Source organism: Zeus faber, assembly GCF_960531495.2.
Source record: "Zeus faber genome assembly, chromosome: 3".
NCBI lineage: Eukaryota > Metazoa > Chordata > Actinopteri > Zeiformes > Zeidae > Zeus > Zeus faber.
Window position 1 is genome coordinate 29,573,454 of NC_137190.1, and position 20,070 is coordinate 29,593,523.

Consider the following 20,070-nt stretch of genomic DNA (forward strand, 5'->3'; position numbering starts at 1 on the left):
CTTGCCGTACGCAGATCGGAACCGAAACAAGTGTCAGCGTCGGCGAACTGACAGCGCGGACGAGCGATTAGGGCGATCCCGCTGCCACGAGCCTTGAAAGGGCAATGTCCGCCCAGTGAGTTCAGAGCGGGACGCGCCGGGAGGCAGCGGAGAACGCACATTATGGCGCACGTCTTCCCAGCGGCACTTTGCTTCTTCCTCCTGTGGGAAGGAGCAACTGGCGGCGGAACTTCACACGCACGACAAACTTCTGGTGAGTCTCGATATCCGCGAGTGGAGCCTTGTTATGGTTGTGTAATGATCTTATATATTATAAAATATGACAATTATATTGTAGGACATCTATAAATGTGTGTTTTATTTCATTATTTATCTTTCATTATTATATGCTGTATGATACAGCTATACATATATTATTGTTTATTTTTTTTTAATGTATTATTATTTGTAATATTTATTTATGTATATCATGTTTTATTTATTTGGTTTTTAAATGTCCGTTATTGAAGAGCAGCGCAGTAGAGAATGGGGGGTGCTTCGCTAACCAGCGTACTTTCCAACCAGCGTACTTTCTAACCAGCGTACTTTCTAACCAGAGTACTTTCTAACCAGCGTACTTTCTAACCAGCGTACTTTCTAACCAGCGTACTTTCTAACCAGCGTACTTTCTAACGAAGGTACTTTCTAACCAGCGTACTTTCTAACGAAGGTACTTTCTAACCAGCGTACTTTCTAACGAGCGTACTTTCTAACGAGCGTACTTTCTAACGAGCGTACTTTCTAACCAGCGTACTTTCTAACCAGCGTACTTTCTAACCAGCGTACTTTCTAACGAGCGTACTTTCTAACGAGCGTACTTTCTAACCAGCGTACTTTCTAACGAGCGTACTTTCTAACCAGCGTACTTTCTAACGAGCGTACTTTCTAACGAGCGTACTTTCTAACCAGCGTACTTTCTAACCAGCGTACTTTCTAACGAGCGTACTTTCTAACCAGCGTACTTTCTAACCAGCGTACTTTCTAACCAGCGTACTTTCTAACCAGCGTACTTTCTAACCAGCGTACTTTCTAACCAGCGTACTTTCTAACGAGCGTACTTTCTAACCAGCGTACTTTCTAACCAGCGTACTTTCTAACCAGCGTACTTTCTAACCAGCGTACTTTCTAACGAGCGTACTTTCTAACCAGCGTACTTTCTAACCAGCGTACTTTCTAACCAGCGTACTTTCTAACCAGCGTACTTTCTAACCAGCGTACTTTCTAACCAGCGTACTTTCTAACCAGCGTACTTTCTAACTAGTAGGCTGAGCTGGTGAGCGCTTGGGAGTTGCTTGGCGGTGCTGCAGTGCCTTCGACAGCGCTACGTCTGAATTGCAAGTCACTCACCGTTGTGTCGCCTTGAGAAATTGGCTCCCTTTGCCCAACAGTGTTGCCTGATGGGCTGGAGTCGCTGTTACTCTGCAATACGACCACCCAGAAATGGGACGTTTCCACCCGCAAACCATTCACCCATCCCCACACACACCCTGTAATTCTCTCTCTCTCCCCCCCCCCCCCCCCCTTCCCTCTATAGCTCCACTTTCACTTCCTCCATTGCCCACCTGTTCATTGCCTGCAAATGCTCCCCCCGACGTGTCAGGATGAGTTTGGGTTTTCCTGACAATGTCTCCGTCCCTCTTCCCCCTCCTCTCCGTAGACGCCGACGCCTTCACCATCCGCCACAAGGAGACGGGGGAGTGTTTGACGGCGGAGGGCCCCGAGGGTCTGGCCGTGTCCCCCTGCGACGCCGGCGGCCATTTCCAGCTGTGGAAGTGGGGCTCGAATCACCGGCTCTTCCACGTCGCCACGGCCCTCTGCCTGGGCTTTAAGGTCCGGTCCAAGACGCTGGCCCTGTTGGACTGCGGCTCCCAGGAGCCCGACTGCATGCTGTGGTGGCGATGCATGTACGGGACGGTCTACACCCACAACCAGATGGGCCTGGGGGTGAGCGTGGGCAAAGTGGTCGCCAAGGGGGATCTCGCCGACGTGTGGACAAGAGACGGGTCCCAGGACGGCATCTGCCAGCGCCCATACCGTGGTGAGTGGTGCATGGAGGACAATTACATTACATCTTACAACAGACGCTCTCATCCAGAGTGATTATATTAAGTCGATTTATCAGTTGTTGAACTGACTGTACATCAGTCGTTGTCAGCAAAGCCTAACATCAGTGGAGTGACAGAGCTGAATAAGATATATTTATCTAGTATATACTGTACATGTATGTAGGTCATTGGAGAAGAGATGGCTCTTCAGTGTTTCGCTATCAAAGTAGGGAATCGTGCGGAATTTGATCTGCTTATTAATCCACCTCAAGAATTCCCCCCTGGATCATCACGTCAAACTCTTAAGTTGATCTGAAGACCGAGTGCCTCTAGCGTTCAAGTCTCTCAAGCCTAAATAAAAAAAACAAAAAACAGTGATAATTGAAAACTTGTGATATTCCTCCTGGTTTTGTTATTCAAATTGTAACGTAATAACATTTTTCACTTATAATATAAGATGACAATGAGATTAATAATAGATGTATATGTATGTAAATAATCAACAATGAATGAGATTAAGACAATATGATACTTTAATGAGTAAAGATCACATTGAAAATTGATTACCAGTATATGTGTTTATCCTGAAGTCCTTGAAAGTGAAAAAAAATAGTGCTTAAAAAAAGTTCTTGAAACTCCTTGAATTTCATTTTGTAATGCCAGGACGAACCCTGGGTTTACAGTACCACGGTTTTACTTAAGCGCTAAGTAGCCCTCATAAGAATAAGGAGCGGTGGAGGAACAGCTTTTTTTCCCATGGGGTTTTTGGTAAACCCGTTCTGGTGAGACGGCGTCTGTAACATTCACTTTCGTTATCTCTTTATCAGTCCTCTAGCCCAAGGCTCACTGGCCAATGATTCATTGCCAGACTCGTTTGGTTTCACTTTGGTTTAGACGTAGTTTATTTGCCTGGGCATTTGATAGTCTCGCCGCCATTTCATGAGGGATTATCTATTAGTAGTGTTTATTAATATATGTGATGATCAGAGTTTAGTCTGTAGTTTTGCTGATGAAAAGAAACAGGCGTAGTCGTGGCTTTATGCTGTGGAACAATAAGAAGATTCGCAAATTCAAGATTCAAGATGTTTATTTGTCTCATACATATACATACGTTCATACATATATGCAGTGAAATGTCTTTGCAACGCCCCCGGACAATAAGTTCTAAACTGAAAGTATAGCTAACCTAATTTCAACCTGGCTAACTAACTGATTCCTAAAATGTAATGCAGTTAGTGAATAGAATAATATAAATAAAATAAAATAAAAATAAAATAAGACTCAAAAAGATAATACAGAGTCGGGGTACAAAATTGAAGTAAAGGGAATAGTGTTATGTATATGGGATAGGCTGTTTGTATATACAGCTATGTGCAGTAAAGTGGCAATTGAATAAAGTGAGTATGGAGATATACAGTACAGTATACAACAGTATAACACAGCAATACAGTAACACCGAACAGAACAGCAATACAGTGCAGTATGCAGTCAGCCAGAACAGTTATTCAGTATGCAGTACAGTATGCTACATACAGTACAGAAAGGCAGTGGGGCCTGTGTGTCATGGGTGCTTTTTGTTAGGACCCCTGGTGAGTTCAGCATTGACAGTCCTTATGGCTTGCGGGTAGAACCTCCATCTCAGTCTCTCTGTCCTCGCTCTGTGACTGCGGAGGCGCTTGACCGACCCCAGCAGCTGAAACAGTCTATTGTTGGGATGGTGAGGATCCTTCATGATCCTGCTGGCTCTGCTACTACACCTCCTGGTATATAAGTTCTGCAGGGAGGGGAGGGTAATTCCAGTGGTACGTTGGGCTGAACGCACCACCCTCTGATTCCCCCCCCGAGGACATTTTGATCAAGAATGGGAATGTATGTGTACATTTTTGAAGAAAATGTTATAAATGTACACAATTAAGTTAAAAGATTTCTGAAACCCCTCTATGCAGTGATAGGGGCATTTATGTCACCGCAAGAGGGTTTTAAATAAAAATAAAATTCTTGAAGGTCTAGTTCAGTCCTGGCCTTCCAAATACAACTAAGTTGACATTTGTTGGTCCTTGTGAAATGATATATTAACTGTGGGGGGTTTGCTTGGTCAGACTTTTAATTACAACCAATCCAATAACCAAAGTTGGAGATCTCGGGTTCACTTCTTCGAAACCGGTAACATCGTGGATGTGATCGGGGCCTGTGCTTCCCTCCAGAGATCTCAACGCGGTCCTTTGTCTGCTGTGCCTCCTCATCTGGCCGGTTTGGTTTTTTTTCTCGTTTTTTTTCTTTCCCCTCCTCTACTCTCTCTGCAGTCGTTCACACTTCGGACGGGATCTCCGCCGGCGCTTCCTGCGAGTTCCCCTTCCTCTACGGCGGCACGTGGCACCACGGCTGTCTCCCCGACCCGGACTCGCCTGGGCGGTCATGGTGCTCCACCACCGCCGACCACGACCGGGACGCGCAGAGGGGACACTGTCTGACGCCTGGCACGTCACTTTGATTTTCTTGACGCTTGCTGGTATTTCCCAGTGTGCAGCCTCCACAACAATGAAACCGCAGTGTCTACTATTCGCAGGAATGTAGACAGGCCGGGCCGTCTTAAAACACCATTGTTCGACAATCTCAAGCTGACAAACAGAGCTTAACTTTAGATTTCAGTTTATTACCCATGCGGGGACACTTGGTAATGAAGATACGACATGCTGGTACAAGGCTTATAGTATAAAAAAATCAAATCGGAAAACAGCAACAACAGTTAAAGTGCTGAAGAGGTAGTGCAACCAATGCAGATATTGCCATATTTTTTCCAGTAGAAGTGTTGGTGCATGTTTTGTACAAAAATGTAACATTTCCAGACTACATTTAATGTAACCCATGCAACCTAGCTAACTCCACGCTCTCCTATTTATCTCCATCTGCTCCACAGAGGAGGGCTGTCAGAAGCTGTTTGCGGCCTCAGAAACAGGAAGCTGCTACGAGTTCGTCTCCGACACAGCGGTGAACTGGCAGGAAGCTCTGGATTCGTGCCGCAGCCAGGGAGCCGACCTGCTGAGCGTCTCTGGGCTGGAGGACCTCGCCTCCCCCACGGGTAAGACGCATCCACTCACCCCCGCCCATTTAGGGCTGGAGAACATGGTTGACCTCCGAAGAGGTGAATGGTGGAGGTTTACCAATGACAGGATTCTCACCAGGTCCTTGAAGTGCTTAAATGTTCGTCCTCAGGAATTGAAGTACCAAATAGCCTTGAAAATAGCCCCCTTTTGTGCTGAAGTGCTTGAAAAGAAATGGAAAAATGGAAAAAAAATAAAATAAAATGCAATCATGGAAAACCTCTGATATTCCCCCTGGTTTTGTTATTCAAGGGCTCAACTAGGGTTGAGCTGAATACTCAAAGGAAAAATAAAGGAATATAACTTTATTAAATTGGATACACATTGAATCCAGCATGGTTGGAATGACAATGAGATCAATAATAGATATAATAAATATGCTTATATAAAGAATAAACAATGGGACTGAGATTATATTATATTTGAATTAATATAGATCACATTGAAAATTGATTATCTATGTTTGCGTGAAGTCCTTGAAAATGGAAAAAATTGTGCTTAAAAAAAGTACTTGAAAGTCCTTGAATTTCATTTTGTAATGCCAAAATGAACCCTGCATTGATTCTAGGGATTTGGCAGGGGGGGATTGTCCTTAAGATTCTGGTCAAATGTGTCAATGACTTATACACTTGGGAGTATTTTAACTTTCTGAGTTGACAGAGCTTAACGTTTCTTACAAGAAGTAACGGGTGAATGGAGTCACCCTGGCAGTATTTGTTGATGACCTGTCAAACAGGTCACAACAGGAAATGAACCGTTGAAAAGCCTCAGCCATATAAATTTTCTTTGTCACAGGACTTTTTTTTTTTTTTTTTAAGGGTAATGGGAGTCGTTTTTAAAGGTTTCATTATTTTCCACAATCTAGCTGAGTTAGAATTCCATTTTGAAAGAGCACGCAGGTAGTAATCAGATTTGGCTTTCCTTATCCATCTGATAAACTGGACTCCACAAGATCAGGCTTGTTTTTCCAACATGTATGTGTGTATGTGTTTATGTGTATATGTAGTTTAGTTGTTATTTATCAATTATTAATCTTTTTGGTGGGGCAGTATTTCTGACACAAACTATGGGGCGGTGATATCCTGAAATACCGGCTTTCCAGAGCGCTGGTTTGACAGTTGACCAACCAGTTGAGACACGGCGAGCTTATTTTCAGTTTATTTTACACGGCGTCGTGAAGCCTCCTCCCCTGAATGAAAACAGCGTACCGTGGACAACAATTCCTGCTTCGTTACCAGCAAAACAATTGAAACCAAACCCATGACAAAAAAAACACCGATTTTCTCTCTCTCTCTCTCTCTCTCTCGCTCTCTCTCTCTCTCTCTCTCTCTCTCTCTCTCTGTTCTGCTTTTAGCTAACTCTGTCTTGAAAAATGCATGGAAGTTTCAACCACACACACATTAGCAAACACACATTGCTGCAGCAGTATCAGCCCAACGTGCAGTCAAGTGCAAAAATGGCATCCAATATAGCCTTGCTTAAGCACTTCGACAATAGAGAGCATGAACTGTTGTGTCTTCCTGGTGGTTTTGCTGCAAAACTAGTTTTAGTCTGATATACTTATACGAGCATTACAGGAGGGTTGGGCAATATATCGATATTGTCGATTTTGTTTTCTCGTCATATGGTGATATAGTTAAATGTTATCTTGAAGGTTGCATTACATTAAAGTAATGCACCTTTTATGGACTGTTCTGGTTGTTCTAATCAACACATTTGTATGCTTGGTTATGCTGTAATATCCATATTACTAATGATTGTTTCTCAAATATTTATTCAGTGTAAATACCGTATGAAAGTGTCAATAGTCTCTTCCAAAATGTTATAAAATTATAAATATTGAGCCATTTGTCAAAAAAATCATGATTTGATTTTTGTCAATATCTCATGGCCTCTGTTGCATTCAACATCATTGTGTGTAGAATACACACAGATGGCAATTAAAAAAACAAAAAAAACCATATTGTGTTACAATTCTGAACGATTATCCTGGTAATCAACTCTTCATATCGAGTCATTTTGTAATAAAATATTTTTGTGTTGTCTGTCTGGTGTAGTCGTCCTAGGCCTAGGCCGGATGCCAGAGAAGATGTGGATCGGCCTTCACCAGCTGGACACCACTCAGGGGTGGCAGTGGTCTGATGGCTCGCCGCTCTCCTACCTGCGCTGGGAACCAGGTGAGGCCGAATATTGTATTTTGCACTAGCATGATATATACTACAGTATACAGCAGTTGGTGCAAGCCTGTAACCAAAAGGAACCAAACAAAACTGCGCCAACCCTTATGATTATAGAAGGTAAAAATGATGGGTGGATGCATGCACAATATGCTATGTGCCACATTTATTTCTTTATTACTTTCATCATTCAATACAGTTTTATTCCCAGATGCAGAGCTCTGTTGTCACTGCTCTCCTGAAAATGTGGCCCAGTATCATTGGGGTTGGGGAAACAATAAGGCCAGTGTTTTTAAACCAGCCGTGACTGGATATTAGCAACAGTGTGGCGGTGGGGTTTGCTAGTTTTGTTGAATAACACATTAGTGGCAGTGAAAGGAATGCTTTATAAAGCCTTTCTAGTGTAATGTGCCGCCGCTGCGCCCGGTGCCAGAAGGTTGGGGGTGTGTTGGTTGTTGCTATGTTGTTGCTCCCTGCTCTTTGCCCTCGCCTATCGAGGCTGGAGCCACATCTGAGCACTCACCGATCAGAGACGCCATTGACCATGTGTTCATGGTTCACACATTACTGGGTGGGAGTGCTGCGTTATAAAGATTGTCTTTCAGTTTTGATTTTTGTGGGAAATGTCATCGATGGGTCAACGGCAGAAAAGTGCCTCGAGGCGAATATGACTGTGTGTGTGTGTGTGTGTGTGTGTGTGTGTGTGTGTGTGTGTGTGTGTGTGTGTGGTGTTTATGTTTGTGTGTGTGTGTGTGTGTGTGTGTGTGTGTGTGTGTGTGTGTGACAGAAATGCCACCCTCTTCCATACTGACGGCGTCAGACTGCGGAGTCCTGAACTCCAAACAGAATTACATGGCTGAGTCATGTGACAAGAAGCTGCCATACGTCTGTAAAAAGAGCATGAACGCCTCTAACGCAGCGCCAACAGGTAGGTTTGTTGTTGTTATTTCTGTTCCAGATATTGGTGTGACACCAGGGTAAAATACGGTGTTTGAGAATATCCCCAATACAAAAATCTCTCTAAACTTAATAATAATAAAAGTGATAGTAATAATATTAAAATGATTGTTTTTGATACATAAAAAAAGTCCCAAGATGTCTCTAATTCAGTAAAAATAATCATATGTACACAATCATGTTTTAAGGGCCAGCCTAAGTCCGTACTATGATAAGATAACACTTGATCCATGGGGGGAATTCAGGTGTTAGAGCAGCAGAAGTTGACAGAACTGTGCAAATCAAAAAAACAGATTAAAATGAAATGAAAAATATAATCTATAATCTGTGATGGTGTCGGTGCAAAAGTGCATCCCTGTTCTAAGTCAGTGCCACATCCATCCTGACGCAGCACTGCAGATTTTGCCAGTCGTTGTCTTACACTATCAATATGTTTTTTTGTCTCTGTTTCGTTCTGTTCAAGGAAACCTTAGAATTCATGCGAAAGTGATATTCAACTCACTCGTAGAACAGTAATTCCAAATGTTGTAAATATAAACCTCCCTCAGATAGAGTATACTAGTTAACCAGTTGGTGAAACAGAAAGCGCAGCAGTGTTATGATTCAACAAGAAGAGAGCAATCATTTGAGCAATTGCTCTTCTTCTGTGGGTTTAGCAGCTTTTGTACTAATAGAAGAGAGAGACCCAGAGGGGAATTACCCTTTGATCCACACACTACACTCGCCTGTTTTCTCCTCTCTCCCATGGTCTCCCTCCTCCCTCCACCCCCTGAAGAGTCCTCTGTGTACGTGGACACCGTGTGCTCGGAGGGCTGGGTTCCGTGGAGCGGCTGGTGCTACAAGCTGGTGAAGAACGAGCCCAGGGGCTTCCTAGATGCACAGTCCCACTGCAGGGTGGGGGGCGGTGCCATGGCCAGCCTGCACTCCCTGGACGCCAAGGAGATGATCAGCACCAGCTTCCACGCGGGTAGACCTCTCCATCAGCTAATTCCATCAGAGGCCTTGGTCACAATCAACTTTTTCAATGTGATACAGGATGACGTAATATGCTGGAAGTCCAGCATTCATAGTCTGTTTAATGCAACAAAAACGCAATAATCCTAAACGGTTTGGGCCCAAGTGTCGTCGAAAACATTAGAATATATATATATTTATATTTATTATATATATTTTTGCCCGTGTGTGTGTGTGTGTGTGTGTGTGTGTGTGTGTGTGTGTGTGTGTGTGTGTGTGTGTGTGTGTGTGTGTGTGTGTGTGTGTGTGTGTGTGTGTGTGTGTGTGTGTGTGTGTGTGTGTTATACAATTACTGTGCATTGAAATATTAAATGGCAAACTCAGAAGACAAGTACTCGGGTTAGGGTTAGTGATATGGCAGTTTTGTAGTTGGCATTTTTGATAGACCCAGATGTTCATCAAGCAATTTGAACTCCCAGTGAAACAAAAAAAAATTATATTAACATAAATTTCTTTAGTCTACAAGTTTAGGTCAAAGCTAACCCTAACCCTGTGTTTTCTGCTTAAAGGGAAGAACTTTGGGTTAAGCTACATTTCGTGTAACATTTTGCGTTTTGCGTGTTTTGTTCCATCAGATGGCTCGCCGTTGAATGTGTGGATAGGTCTGATCGGCACAGGCGTCAACGGCACCGTCCTGAAGTGGGCCGACCAAGCGCCAGTAACCTTCACCTACTGGGGCGCGAACCAGCCCACCCAGCCCACCCAGAATCCCAGCTGCGTATTCTACTCTGGAGAGGTGTGTGTGTGTGTGTGTGTGTGTGTGTGTGTGTGTGTGTGTGTGTGTGTGTGTGTGTGTGTGTGTGTGTGTGTGTGTGTGTGTGTGTGTGTGTGTGTGTGTGTGTGTGTGTGTGTGTGTGTGTGTGTGTGTGTGCGCATGCGTCCCAGATCATGTCCCAGTATTTGTCTGCTGTATCTGAGGTATACATTTTTTTTCCCATTTTCAACAGTCTCACGGGTGGACCATCGGGAGCTGCGTCGAGAAATTACCGTTCCTGTGTCAGAAAAAAGGAGAGGTCAATGAGTCTGCAACGCAGGAACTGTGTCCACCTGAAGGTGTAAGTACAGTGTTTCCCATACATTGATTTATTTGTGGCCGCCCGCCACAATATCAATATTGACCGCCACATATTGATCTTCTATTTTTTTTACTGTTTAAAATTGGTAAAATCGTATTTTACTGTAGAGCTGCGCGCAGCGCCTTGATTCGCTCAGCCCCTTGAAACCTCCCCCCTCTCTCTCTCATAAACACATTGACAACGGACCTGACTCTGAATAGCCCCTTCTCTCTGTGCACACCCTGAATCCAAACATGGTCATGCGCAAGATGGTTTATGTGGAGATGCACCAATCGATCAGTGCTTTACATATTTTCTGATTCTGTGCCAGTAAATTGACACGCCCAATACAGTGCTCATATACTCATACTTGTAGAAATGCTCGAATACTGAACCCAATACCAACGTAATGTAATGTAATTGCGTAGTTGATGCTCAAAATAGAGAGCGAAAGAAAGAAAATGTTGGCTGTTTGGAGGTACTTCAAGGTAAACAAAGAAGATTAGATCAATTATTTATTGATCGCCTGACTGTATTCCAAAATTGTTAAAACTGTGTATCTATCGCTGTCATACAGCGGGGCATCTGCTCTGATTGTTCCTGGTGCACGAGCTCCGGTCATGATGAAGGGCTCGACTCTTTTTTGAGACTCGGCTCTTGACGAGTCACTCAGTAAAACGTGTCGTTGGATCTGATTCTGTTGCTTAAATGCACGGTGAGCAAAGGAGGACTTCCAGTGAACGAGAGTGAGAAGAGTTGGCCATCTATTATTATTATTATTATTATTATTATTATTATTATTATTAAATTATTTTTGCAATGATTGCAATTTATTTTGCAATCAATATGCAATTAAGAATGGCAAGTACCATATAATATATGGTGTGTGTATATATATATATATATATTATATAATATAAATTTATATTTGCACTTCAAAGCGACAGAGACTTTAATTTGAAGTTTGAACTGGACATTTCCATGTTAGTTATATGTTGTGTTCTGCTAAAATTCAATGAGAGTTGCAGGTTGAATTATACTGAGACTTGGTGACAGTCGCATGTTCTATTTTATTGGAACTCAGGGACAGTTTCATGTTCTATTATTGTTCCATAGTGAATAATGAACAATAATAAACAGTGTCAAAATCTGCAATCTCCCTTTTGTGGTAACTGAAATTTGCAGTGGTAGTCTGTATGTGTAGCTGTCCTATCACGTGAGCGTGGTTTATTTGTCATTGACGCACAGCAGATATACCCAATGAGACCAAATGATGAGAAAATTTGATTTTTCCGATCAACTCAAAATGATGGGACGACAACCTTAAAGTTATTTAATGGTACATTTTTTTATTATGAACACACAATTGAATGAAAATCATATCATTGGCAAAGCATGTTAAGTTGATTTATATAGCACATTTCAACAACAAGGCAACAACAACAAAGTGCTTTTCATAAAATATCAAAAGCATTCAGTTAAAGTGCAAAAAAAACACGTTTTAACATGACATAGAATGCATACATTTAAAAAGTATATACAATACATAGAATGCATAAAATCAAGTCATAAAAGTTATAGAGCAGTGTAAGAAATGAATCAAAAGCCACAAATTTTGTTTCGTAAAAGGCAGTGGCAAACAGAAAAGTCTTCAGCCTTGATTTAAAAGAGGTCAGAGATGGAGCAGACCTGCAGTTTTTTGGGAGTTTGTTCCAGATATGTGGTGCATAAAAACTCAACGCTGCTTCTCCATCTTTAGTTTTGACTCTGGGGACAGAAAGCAGAGCTGTCCCAGACAACCTGAGAGGTCTGGATGCTTCATAACGTAGCAGAAGATCAGGAATGTATTGTGGCATAAACCAACAGTAGTATTTTGGAATCAATTGTTTGACGGACAGGAAGCCAGTGTAAAGATCTGACAACTGGACTGATATGATCCACTTTCTTGTTCTTAGTGAGGACTCAAGCAGTAGCGCTCTGAAGCAACTGCAGCTGTCTGACCTTTTTTTATTTTTTTTATTTTTTTTTTAAGGGAGGGATCTGTAAAGACACTGTTATAGTAGTCGAGTCTGCTGAAGATACACCGATCAGCCGCAACATTAAAACCACTGACAAATTGTGATGGCTAGACGACTGTGTCAGGGCATCTCCAAAACGGCAGGTCTTGTGAGGTGTTGCAGTGGTTAGTGGTTAGAACCTAGTGGTTAGTGGTTTGTACCTACCAAAAGTGGTCCAAGGAAGGACAACCGGTGAACAAGGCTCATTGATGCGTTTGGGGAGGAGAAGTCTAGCCCGTCTGGTTCGATCCCACAGAAGAGCTACTGTAGCACAGATTTCTAAAAAAGTTAATGCTGCTATGATAGAAAGGTGTCAGAACACACAGTGCATCACAGCTTGCTGCGTATGGGGCTGCGTAGCTGCAGACCAGTCACAGTGTCCATGCTGACCCCTGTCCACCACTGAAAGCTCCTACAATGGACACGTGAGCGTCAGAACTGGACCATGGAGCAATGGAAGAAGGTGGCCTGGTCTGATGAATCACGTTTTCTTCTACATCATGTGGATGACCGGGGTTAGCCTGATCCATGGAGGCCCCACCTCACAACTTCCAGGACTTAAAGGATCTGCTGCTAACGTCTTGGTGCCAGATACCACAGGACACCTTCAGAGGTCTTGTGGAGTCCATGCCTCCACGGGTCAGAGCTGTTTTGAAGGCATGAAGGGGAGCTACACGATATTAGTGGTTATTAGTGGTGGTTTTAATGTTGTGGCTGATAGGTGCAAATGCATGGACAGGTTTTTCAAAATTCTAATTTCTTTAATCCTTGATATATTCTTAAGGTGATAGTAGACTGACTTTGTAATTGCTTTAATGTGGCTGTTGAAATTTGGGTCAGAGTCCATGACAACACCTAGATTTCCTCGGAGTTAGGAGATACTCTCGGAGCTAGGACACGATCTCGGAGCTAGGAGACACTCTAGGAGTCAGTCTAGGAGCTAGGACACAATCTAGGAGCTAGGAGACATTCTAGTAGTCACTCTAGTGGTTAGGTGACAATGTAGGTGCTTGGAGACACTCTAGGAACTAGCAGTCACTCTAGGAGCTAGGACACAATGTAGGAGCTTGAAGACACTCTAGGAGCCTATCAAGGCGCTATGGGACACTTGAGGAGGCAATACACTTTAAGAGACGATCTAGAAGTGAGGAAACAATGTAGGAGCTAGGATACACTCTGGAAGCTTGGAGACAATCTAGGAACTAGGAGACAATATAGAAGCTAGGAGACACTAGGTGACAATCTAGGCGCTACGGTAGACCGTAGGTGACAATACAGGAGCTAGGACACACTCTAAGAGTAAGTCTCGGAGCCAATGCTGGAGCTTGAAGACTCTCTAGGAGCTAGGAGACATTCAAGGAGCTAGGAGAAAGAATAGGTTGTCATTTGCAAATGGTGATATTATAGAATTATCGGTGTGGTCTACTCTGGTTTTAAAGTGCAAATTCTGTTCCCTCCAACCTTTTCCTTTTGTCAGGGCTGGAAAAGGCACGGAAACTCCTGCTACCAATTGAATCCCCAGCAGGTGTCCTTTAAAGACCGCTGCAACATCACTATAAGAAACAGGTTGGTGTTCCATCTACCTTTAATCACACAATGTCATTGTTACAATATATATATATATATAATTTTTTTTTTTTTAATGATCCTCTATGCGAAAATATTCAAAATTAGTTTTAGAGTAGATTGGATCAGATTGAGAATAACATGTTATCAATAAAAAAAAAACGTCTTATATGGTCAAAAAAATGTAAGTATAAATTTAAGCAAAACAACGGTTATTTCTATATAATAGACATAAATCAGATATTATTTGAGATCCTTTTTATGCAAGTAGCAGATTATATTTTTAGCAATTGAACACATTTTGATAGAATCCATAATAAGTTCATATTCATCCTTACAAATGTCTACTACTTGGGAAGTCGTGTGAAGGAAGACAAAACAGAGTGACATTAATGGATGAAATAGTTTTACATTAGCATTTTATTCATCCCGGTAGTGATCCACGTTAACATGTGATTGCGCTCCCCAGGTTTGAGCAGGCGTTCATCAACCGCCTGCTCGGAGAACAGATCGGCAGGGAGACCCGGTACTTCTGGGTCGGGCTCCAGGACATGAACAATACCGGGGAGTACCAGTGGCTGAGCCAGGACGGCACCCAGGGCGCCGTCACATACGCCAACTGGGGCGAGTTAGAACCAGGTGATTATGGTCCTGCGAACAAACCCTGCTGGGCTGCTGTTTTGATGCACAGTCGGGCCAGAACTTGTTTTCTTTTCATCTTTGGGAACGGGTCTGAGCCTTCCCTCCATTTACCTTCCGTAACAGCAGGGCGGTGCCACTTTATTTATTTATTTATTTATTTGTTTGTTTGTTTGTTTATTTATTTATTTTATTTTTTATTTATTTTATTTGGGGTTTTTTTTTTGTATTTGTACTATGCCCAGCACAATCTCTGGGTTTGCCAAAAGACATTTCACATTACATGCTGTATGTACGGTGCAATATGTATGTGACAAATAAATAGTTTTCTTTATTTTGGAGCCATTACCACCAAATAGCAGTGTATCTGTCTGGGATTTTTTTATTTAGGAAAACCTATTTGTCACGTTTCAGATCGGCAGGGCGGCTGTGCGGTGATGTCCACGGCCAAGCCCTTGGGCAAGTGGGAGGTGAAGAACTGTACCGATTTTAAAGCAGGCACCGTTTGCAAGAGGGAGATCACTCCTCCTCCACCGCCCGCGCCTGAGCCGGACCCAAACACACCCTGTCCCGATGGATGGATATCCAACCCCACCATTAAATACTGCTACAAGGTGTGTATGTCTCAGGCTTTGCAAAGTTGATCCCCCATCAATGTAGACCAGAATATAAATTGCGATGGGGGAAATATGAGATTTAATTTGGATGGGGGGAGTAACCCACATGGAATCTGATGTCTTGCCAATTCTGATTTTGGCTACATCTGTACAGTCTATGGTCCTAGATCTAATACCATACTGGGGGTGTCACGATTCCGATTCAAAATCGAAAATCGATCAAAACGAGCGTTTGATTTCTAACTTCAAAATCACAAGCAGGTTCGCGATTTTTACCGTATTTCTGCGGGTGATGTTGTCCAACGTGGATCTTGATCACCCATGAGCTGCATGCACGGTGGGGCGAGCTGTGGCTCACAGCTTGTGCATTCTAATAATTGAAAGAAAAGGTGTGCTTCGATTCAATATATATTATAACATGTCCACTGCACAGAGTACCCCCAGCTTGTGAGAAGTTTGGTTCTGAGGTGGTCGGCCCAAGTGGAGGGGTCCGGTCCACCGCAGCCCTAAACGAAACTGCACCCCCCACCTGGCACTGGGACTGCAGGAATAAAATTGGAGTAGAATTAGAATATTACAAAAAAAACAACAACGAAGTTCAATATAAGTTCATCCAGATTATTGCACAGTGCCTTCCAGAGAAATATTCCTGGTAACGGTCTGTGAAGTCTGCGTCGACAGAGACGCACGAGCACGGTCAGCGCACCAGCGTGTCTCCCTCTCCCCGGTGTTTCACTGTCTACAAGGGAGGGTCTTTGACCAGAATGTCCAGCAATTCCACAGATGTGGCGATCAAAGTGGGAAATAAACATGACCATCACCGATGTAATGTCCTCTAGTGCAGAGGTTCCCAACGGCCGGTTTATAGACCCTACCGGGCTGTGGGGCACTTGCCACCAGACCGTGAGAACACGGGCGGGATTTTTTTCAGGAGTTATCTGTGATCTGACCCACAGCAGAGCCGCAGCAGGAAACAGAGTAAATTAAATACATCTAGAGTTTTTATTTGCTTTCTTTGGAGAAAGGATCGCTCTGATCTGAGCTGCAGATAGTAATTTGCCTTTTACTACCAGCGTTCCCCTCTGGCAAAAATTGCATCCGCTTATTTTTGTGAGTAACTTAAGAATATTGCAATAAGTAACTTATTGTTTGTTATTCTAAAGTCTAGTTTTGCCAAAGCTCTTAACTGTTAAGGTGTACCTACTGGAAATAATCAGTTTGGTTTCGACGAGGGGCGAAGCCTGGGTAGAGCATGCAGGAGGCAGGGCGTGACGCAATGAAGCTGCGAAGTTTTAGCACACCCAAGATGGCGGACAAGGCTACCGACTTTTGGGGGGTGGGGGGGGGGGGTGTTTAAATGGAGAATCGAATCATGACCTTAAAATCAAAATGTGTGAAAAATGAGCGTGAAGAACATTTAAAAAAAAAAATGGATTAAGACAATCCAAAAAACAAGTTTGGAATTTGAAATGACCTTCTGCTTCTTCTTTGGCTTCTTTGGCCTCAGGTGTTCCACGGGGAGAGGCTGAGCAGGATGCGCTCCTGGGAGGAGGCCCAGAGGTTCTGCCAGGCCCTGGGGGCCAACCTGCCCAGCTTCACCAACGAGGACGAGATGAGCACCCTGCACTACATCCTGAGGGATGTCATCAGGTACCAAAGAAAGAACAAACAAACTAACGAATGAACAAACGACAAATGAACAATCCAGCGATCGAACAAAAAAACGAACGACAAACAAATGAACTAACGAACGAAGAAAGGGACGAATGAACAAACAAACAAACAACGAACCAACAAACCAAGGAATGAACAAACAATAGAACAAACACAAACTAATGAACAAACAAGCTGGTGTTTGTTTATTTAAATATTATTTTATTGTTAATAACCTGGCCAGGAGTAATGATCTGTACCTTGGCAGCAGGCCAAAAAATGTACAGTACTTAATTTTTGTTCAATTTTAGATATTATTTTGAGTTTGTTTGTTTATTTTAATATTCTTTTTTTTGTTTAACTGCAGTTAAACAAGTACAAATTTGTACAACCAGTACCTGATGTTTGTAATTATTTATTGTTTATTGACCTGCCCTGAAGAGTAAGTCCTTCAGGTTTCAAGGTTAAGTGATCAAATTGCCAATGGTATTATTTGACTTATTGCCCGTGTTGAAATAGATTATACAGCCTGTTCAAATATAGACGTTCATGTAACACTGATTGCCTGAATCTATCATGGTATGCTTATAGTGGTGGCCTGCTGGCTACAAACCTTTCACCTGCTCTTAAAATAGCTCTGTTTTAGTGTTACAGTACCCTAGAGTAGGCGCAAGGGGTGTTGAAGTATCCGCGAGCTGGTTGTGGTGGTCTGCTCAGTGTAAAAAATAAATAAATAAAATACAAAAGTCCAGGGCCTTTTTTTAGTCCCAGTCCGTCCCTACCAATTAGGCTCGTCAACTCATGAACATTGAACAACATGTAATGATTATCGGCCTGTTCATCGTTTGTTTTTTGTTCTCTGTTCCAGTGATAATCGTTACTTCTGGGTGGGACTGAACAGGAGGAACCCCGCCGACCGCTCCTGGGTGTGGAGCGACAGCAGGCCTGTGAGTTCCTACACGCCATTACGTCTCAATGTATTACAAAATAAATCAGATTTATTGTCACCATTTGGTATAGTGGTGCCAAATTTCATATGCTGTTCAAACAACCTTCAAACAATATTGCGAACACTGACGAAGACTTATTGCGAATTTTTTTTTTTTTTTTTTATCTCAATTGTCAATGTATTTTCTCTTCCTTTAAAATTCAGGGTTTAATTTGAAACTAAACAAAATAAATGACGAGAACACAAACCACAATATCTGAGTAAATTGTGGTATGTGGCGTTGCATCACCTTAAGGAATTATGGTTGGTGTGTGTCTGTATTTAAGTAGCTCCTGCCAATATAATACAACATAACACATCTATAAATGATACAGTCTTATACTTTAATTTTCCTACATACAAAGTTGTTTCATACAAACCTTTTTTCAGACACTCCAACATAATACATCTTAATTTGCAAATAGACACAAACAAATAGGAAAACATGAAGTGACGGTATGGTTCAATTAAAATCTAGATAGAAATACCTAAAACAACAACAACAAAACATAAGCAGTTTGAAGATAAGAATATTCTGAAAGAATAATAACCAAAAAATCTTATTTCATTCACATTCGTTTTAAGCCTTTTGAGACACAAATCAATGAATATATTTTTAAGAGTGTTTTTTTTTAAAATTTTTGTAATGAAATTAAAACATCAAATAATTTAATATAATTAATGTACAGCTACAAAAAGATGTCCCCTTTGCACTTGGAGTCAGGACAAAATTTACAAAAAAATGTAAATCATTGTATCTTGATAAAAGACACTTATCACTCCTGAACAGGTGTCGATGGCTATCCTTCACCAGGATTTCCACGAGGACGACGCGTACAATCGAGACTGTGCTGCGTTCAAGGTGGGTTTGGGGAATTTCTTCACATGACCAGAGTCGTGTTTGTGTCGATCTCATACTTTGATTGTGGCGAGAAGTGAAGTTCCCGAAAACGGTTTAAACCACCCATAATGGACGTCCAGTAAGCACTGGTAGTCGACGGTATGTAGCCTGAGAAAAGCCATAAGCCATGCTGAGTTGCGCTTTCTTTTATTACCCATTGAAGCCATCTCTGTCTTTCCGCAGACGATGAAAAGCAGTCTCAGACACTTGTTTGTGTCGCTGTTCCACGATGACAATCCAAGATTTTTCTACGCCACCCCATTTCACTGTGACGCCAGACTTGAGTGGGTCTGCCAAATACCCAAGGGTAAAAGCAGCAGTAGTTTCAGAAGTTTGGTGATTTAACTGACAAAATACCAGATTTTTATTATTTCATTATTTCTATTTTGAATGAATCATTTGTTAGTCCCTTCAAGTCTTCAGGGGAATGTAGCCTGTGGAAGTATGTTCTCATTAAAAGTATCCAAATTCAAACACCACATTATATGCATATTATTGCATATTCTGCAAATTGTGTCATTTGGAGTTTTTCGGTCAAATTGGATGGTTGATTAACTTTTGGATTGTGTTTTAACAGGAAAGACACCAAAGACTCCCGAGTGGTACAACCCCAGTAAGTATATAGCGGTAGATTTCTTCAGCATGCGTCGTTGTCTGCTTCAGGCTGAGTGCGTATCCGCAGCCTCTCCCCTAGTGGCCGTCCGATGAACTGCGCCTGAGTTTGACATCACAAACGCATCCGGGAGCCAAGATCGCTTCATAGCTTTTCGCGTGCGGAATCCGACGCTCCTTAGGAGTTAATGGACTTCCAGTTTGTTCTTGGCATTTGTTGTATTCGGTGTGAAGCAGGCTTTAGAATTATTTTTTTTTTTTTTAATTCAAATTAGCTGAATCAGGAATATTCATTGTGCACTTTTGTCGTGGTTTGGTCCAATATTAGGGGCGAGACTCTTCCTTTTCATTTGGCGACATTTATTTTTTGTGCTTGTATTGATTTCAGTCGGTCACCATGAGACGTCCGTCTTCGTGGACGGCACAGAGTTTTGGTTTGTGACCGAGCCGCAGCTGGCGTTCGAGGAGGCGAAACTCTTCTGCAGCGTGAACGGGAGCAAGCTGGCCGAACCGCTCAGTTTCACCGCCGCTCGACAGATCCACCAGTCCTTATCCAAGGTAAACCACCAGGAATAAAACCAATAATAATAAAGCAATGGAATAATAACAAAGAAAATGGCAATATATGAAAAAATGTGAAAATGTACAA

At 42.4% G+C, this 20,070-nt stretch overlaps 1 protein-coding gene across 1 annotated transcript in view; it reads left to right on the forward strand.

Annotated features, from left to right (window-relative positions):
- ly75 (lymphocyte antigen 75) overlaps positions 1 to 20,070 on the forward strand; it is a 29,031-nt gene that overhangs the window by 17 nt on the left and 8,944 nt on the right. Inside the window, exons 1-18 of the mRNA XM_079998102.1 lie at positions 1 to 253; positions 1,697 to 2,077; positions 4,388 to 4,561; positions 5,002 to 5,163; positions 7,243 to 7,362; positions 8,150 to 8,290; positions 9,095 to 9,286; positions 9,909 to 10,069; positions 10,281 to 10,388; positions 13,923 to 14,011; positions 14,481 to 14,650; positions 15,065 to 15,264; positions 16,775 to 16,917; positions 17,789 to 17,867; positions 18,699 to 18,770; positions 18,993 to 19,116; positions 19,387 to 19,422; positions 19,810 to 19,979. The exon at positions 1 to 253 is cut by the window's left edge and continues 17 nt beyond it. Coding sequence (XP_079854228.1) covers positions 163 to 253; positions 1,697 to 2,077; positions 4,388 to 4,561; positions 5,002 to 5,163; positions 7,243 to 7,362; positions 8,150 to 8,290; positions 9,095 to 9,286; positions 9,909 to 10,069; positions 10,281 to 10,388; positions 13,923 to 14,011; positions 14,481 to 14,650; positions 15,065 to 15,264; positions 16,775 to 16,917; positions 17,789 to 17,867; positions 18,699 to 18,770; positions 18,993 to 19,116; positions 19,387 to 19,422; positions 19,810 to 19,979 — 2,613 coding nt within the window. The 5' untranslated portion in view covers positions 1 to 162. The remainder of the gene's footprint in view (positions 254 to 1,696; positions 2,078 to 4,387; positions 4,562 to 5,001; positions 5,164 to 7,242; positions 7,363 to 8,149; positions 8,291 to 9,094; positions 9,287 to 9,908; positions 10,070 to 10,280; positions 10,389 to 13,922; positions 14,012 to 14,480; positions 14,651 to 15,064; positions 15,265 to 16,774; positions 16,918 to 17,788; positions 17,868 to 18,698; positions 18,771 to 18,992; positions 19,117 to 19,386; positions 19,423 to 19,809; positions 19,980 to 20,070) is intronic.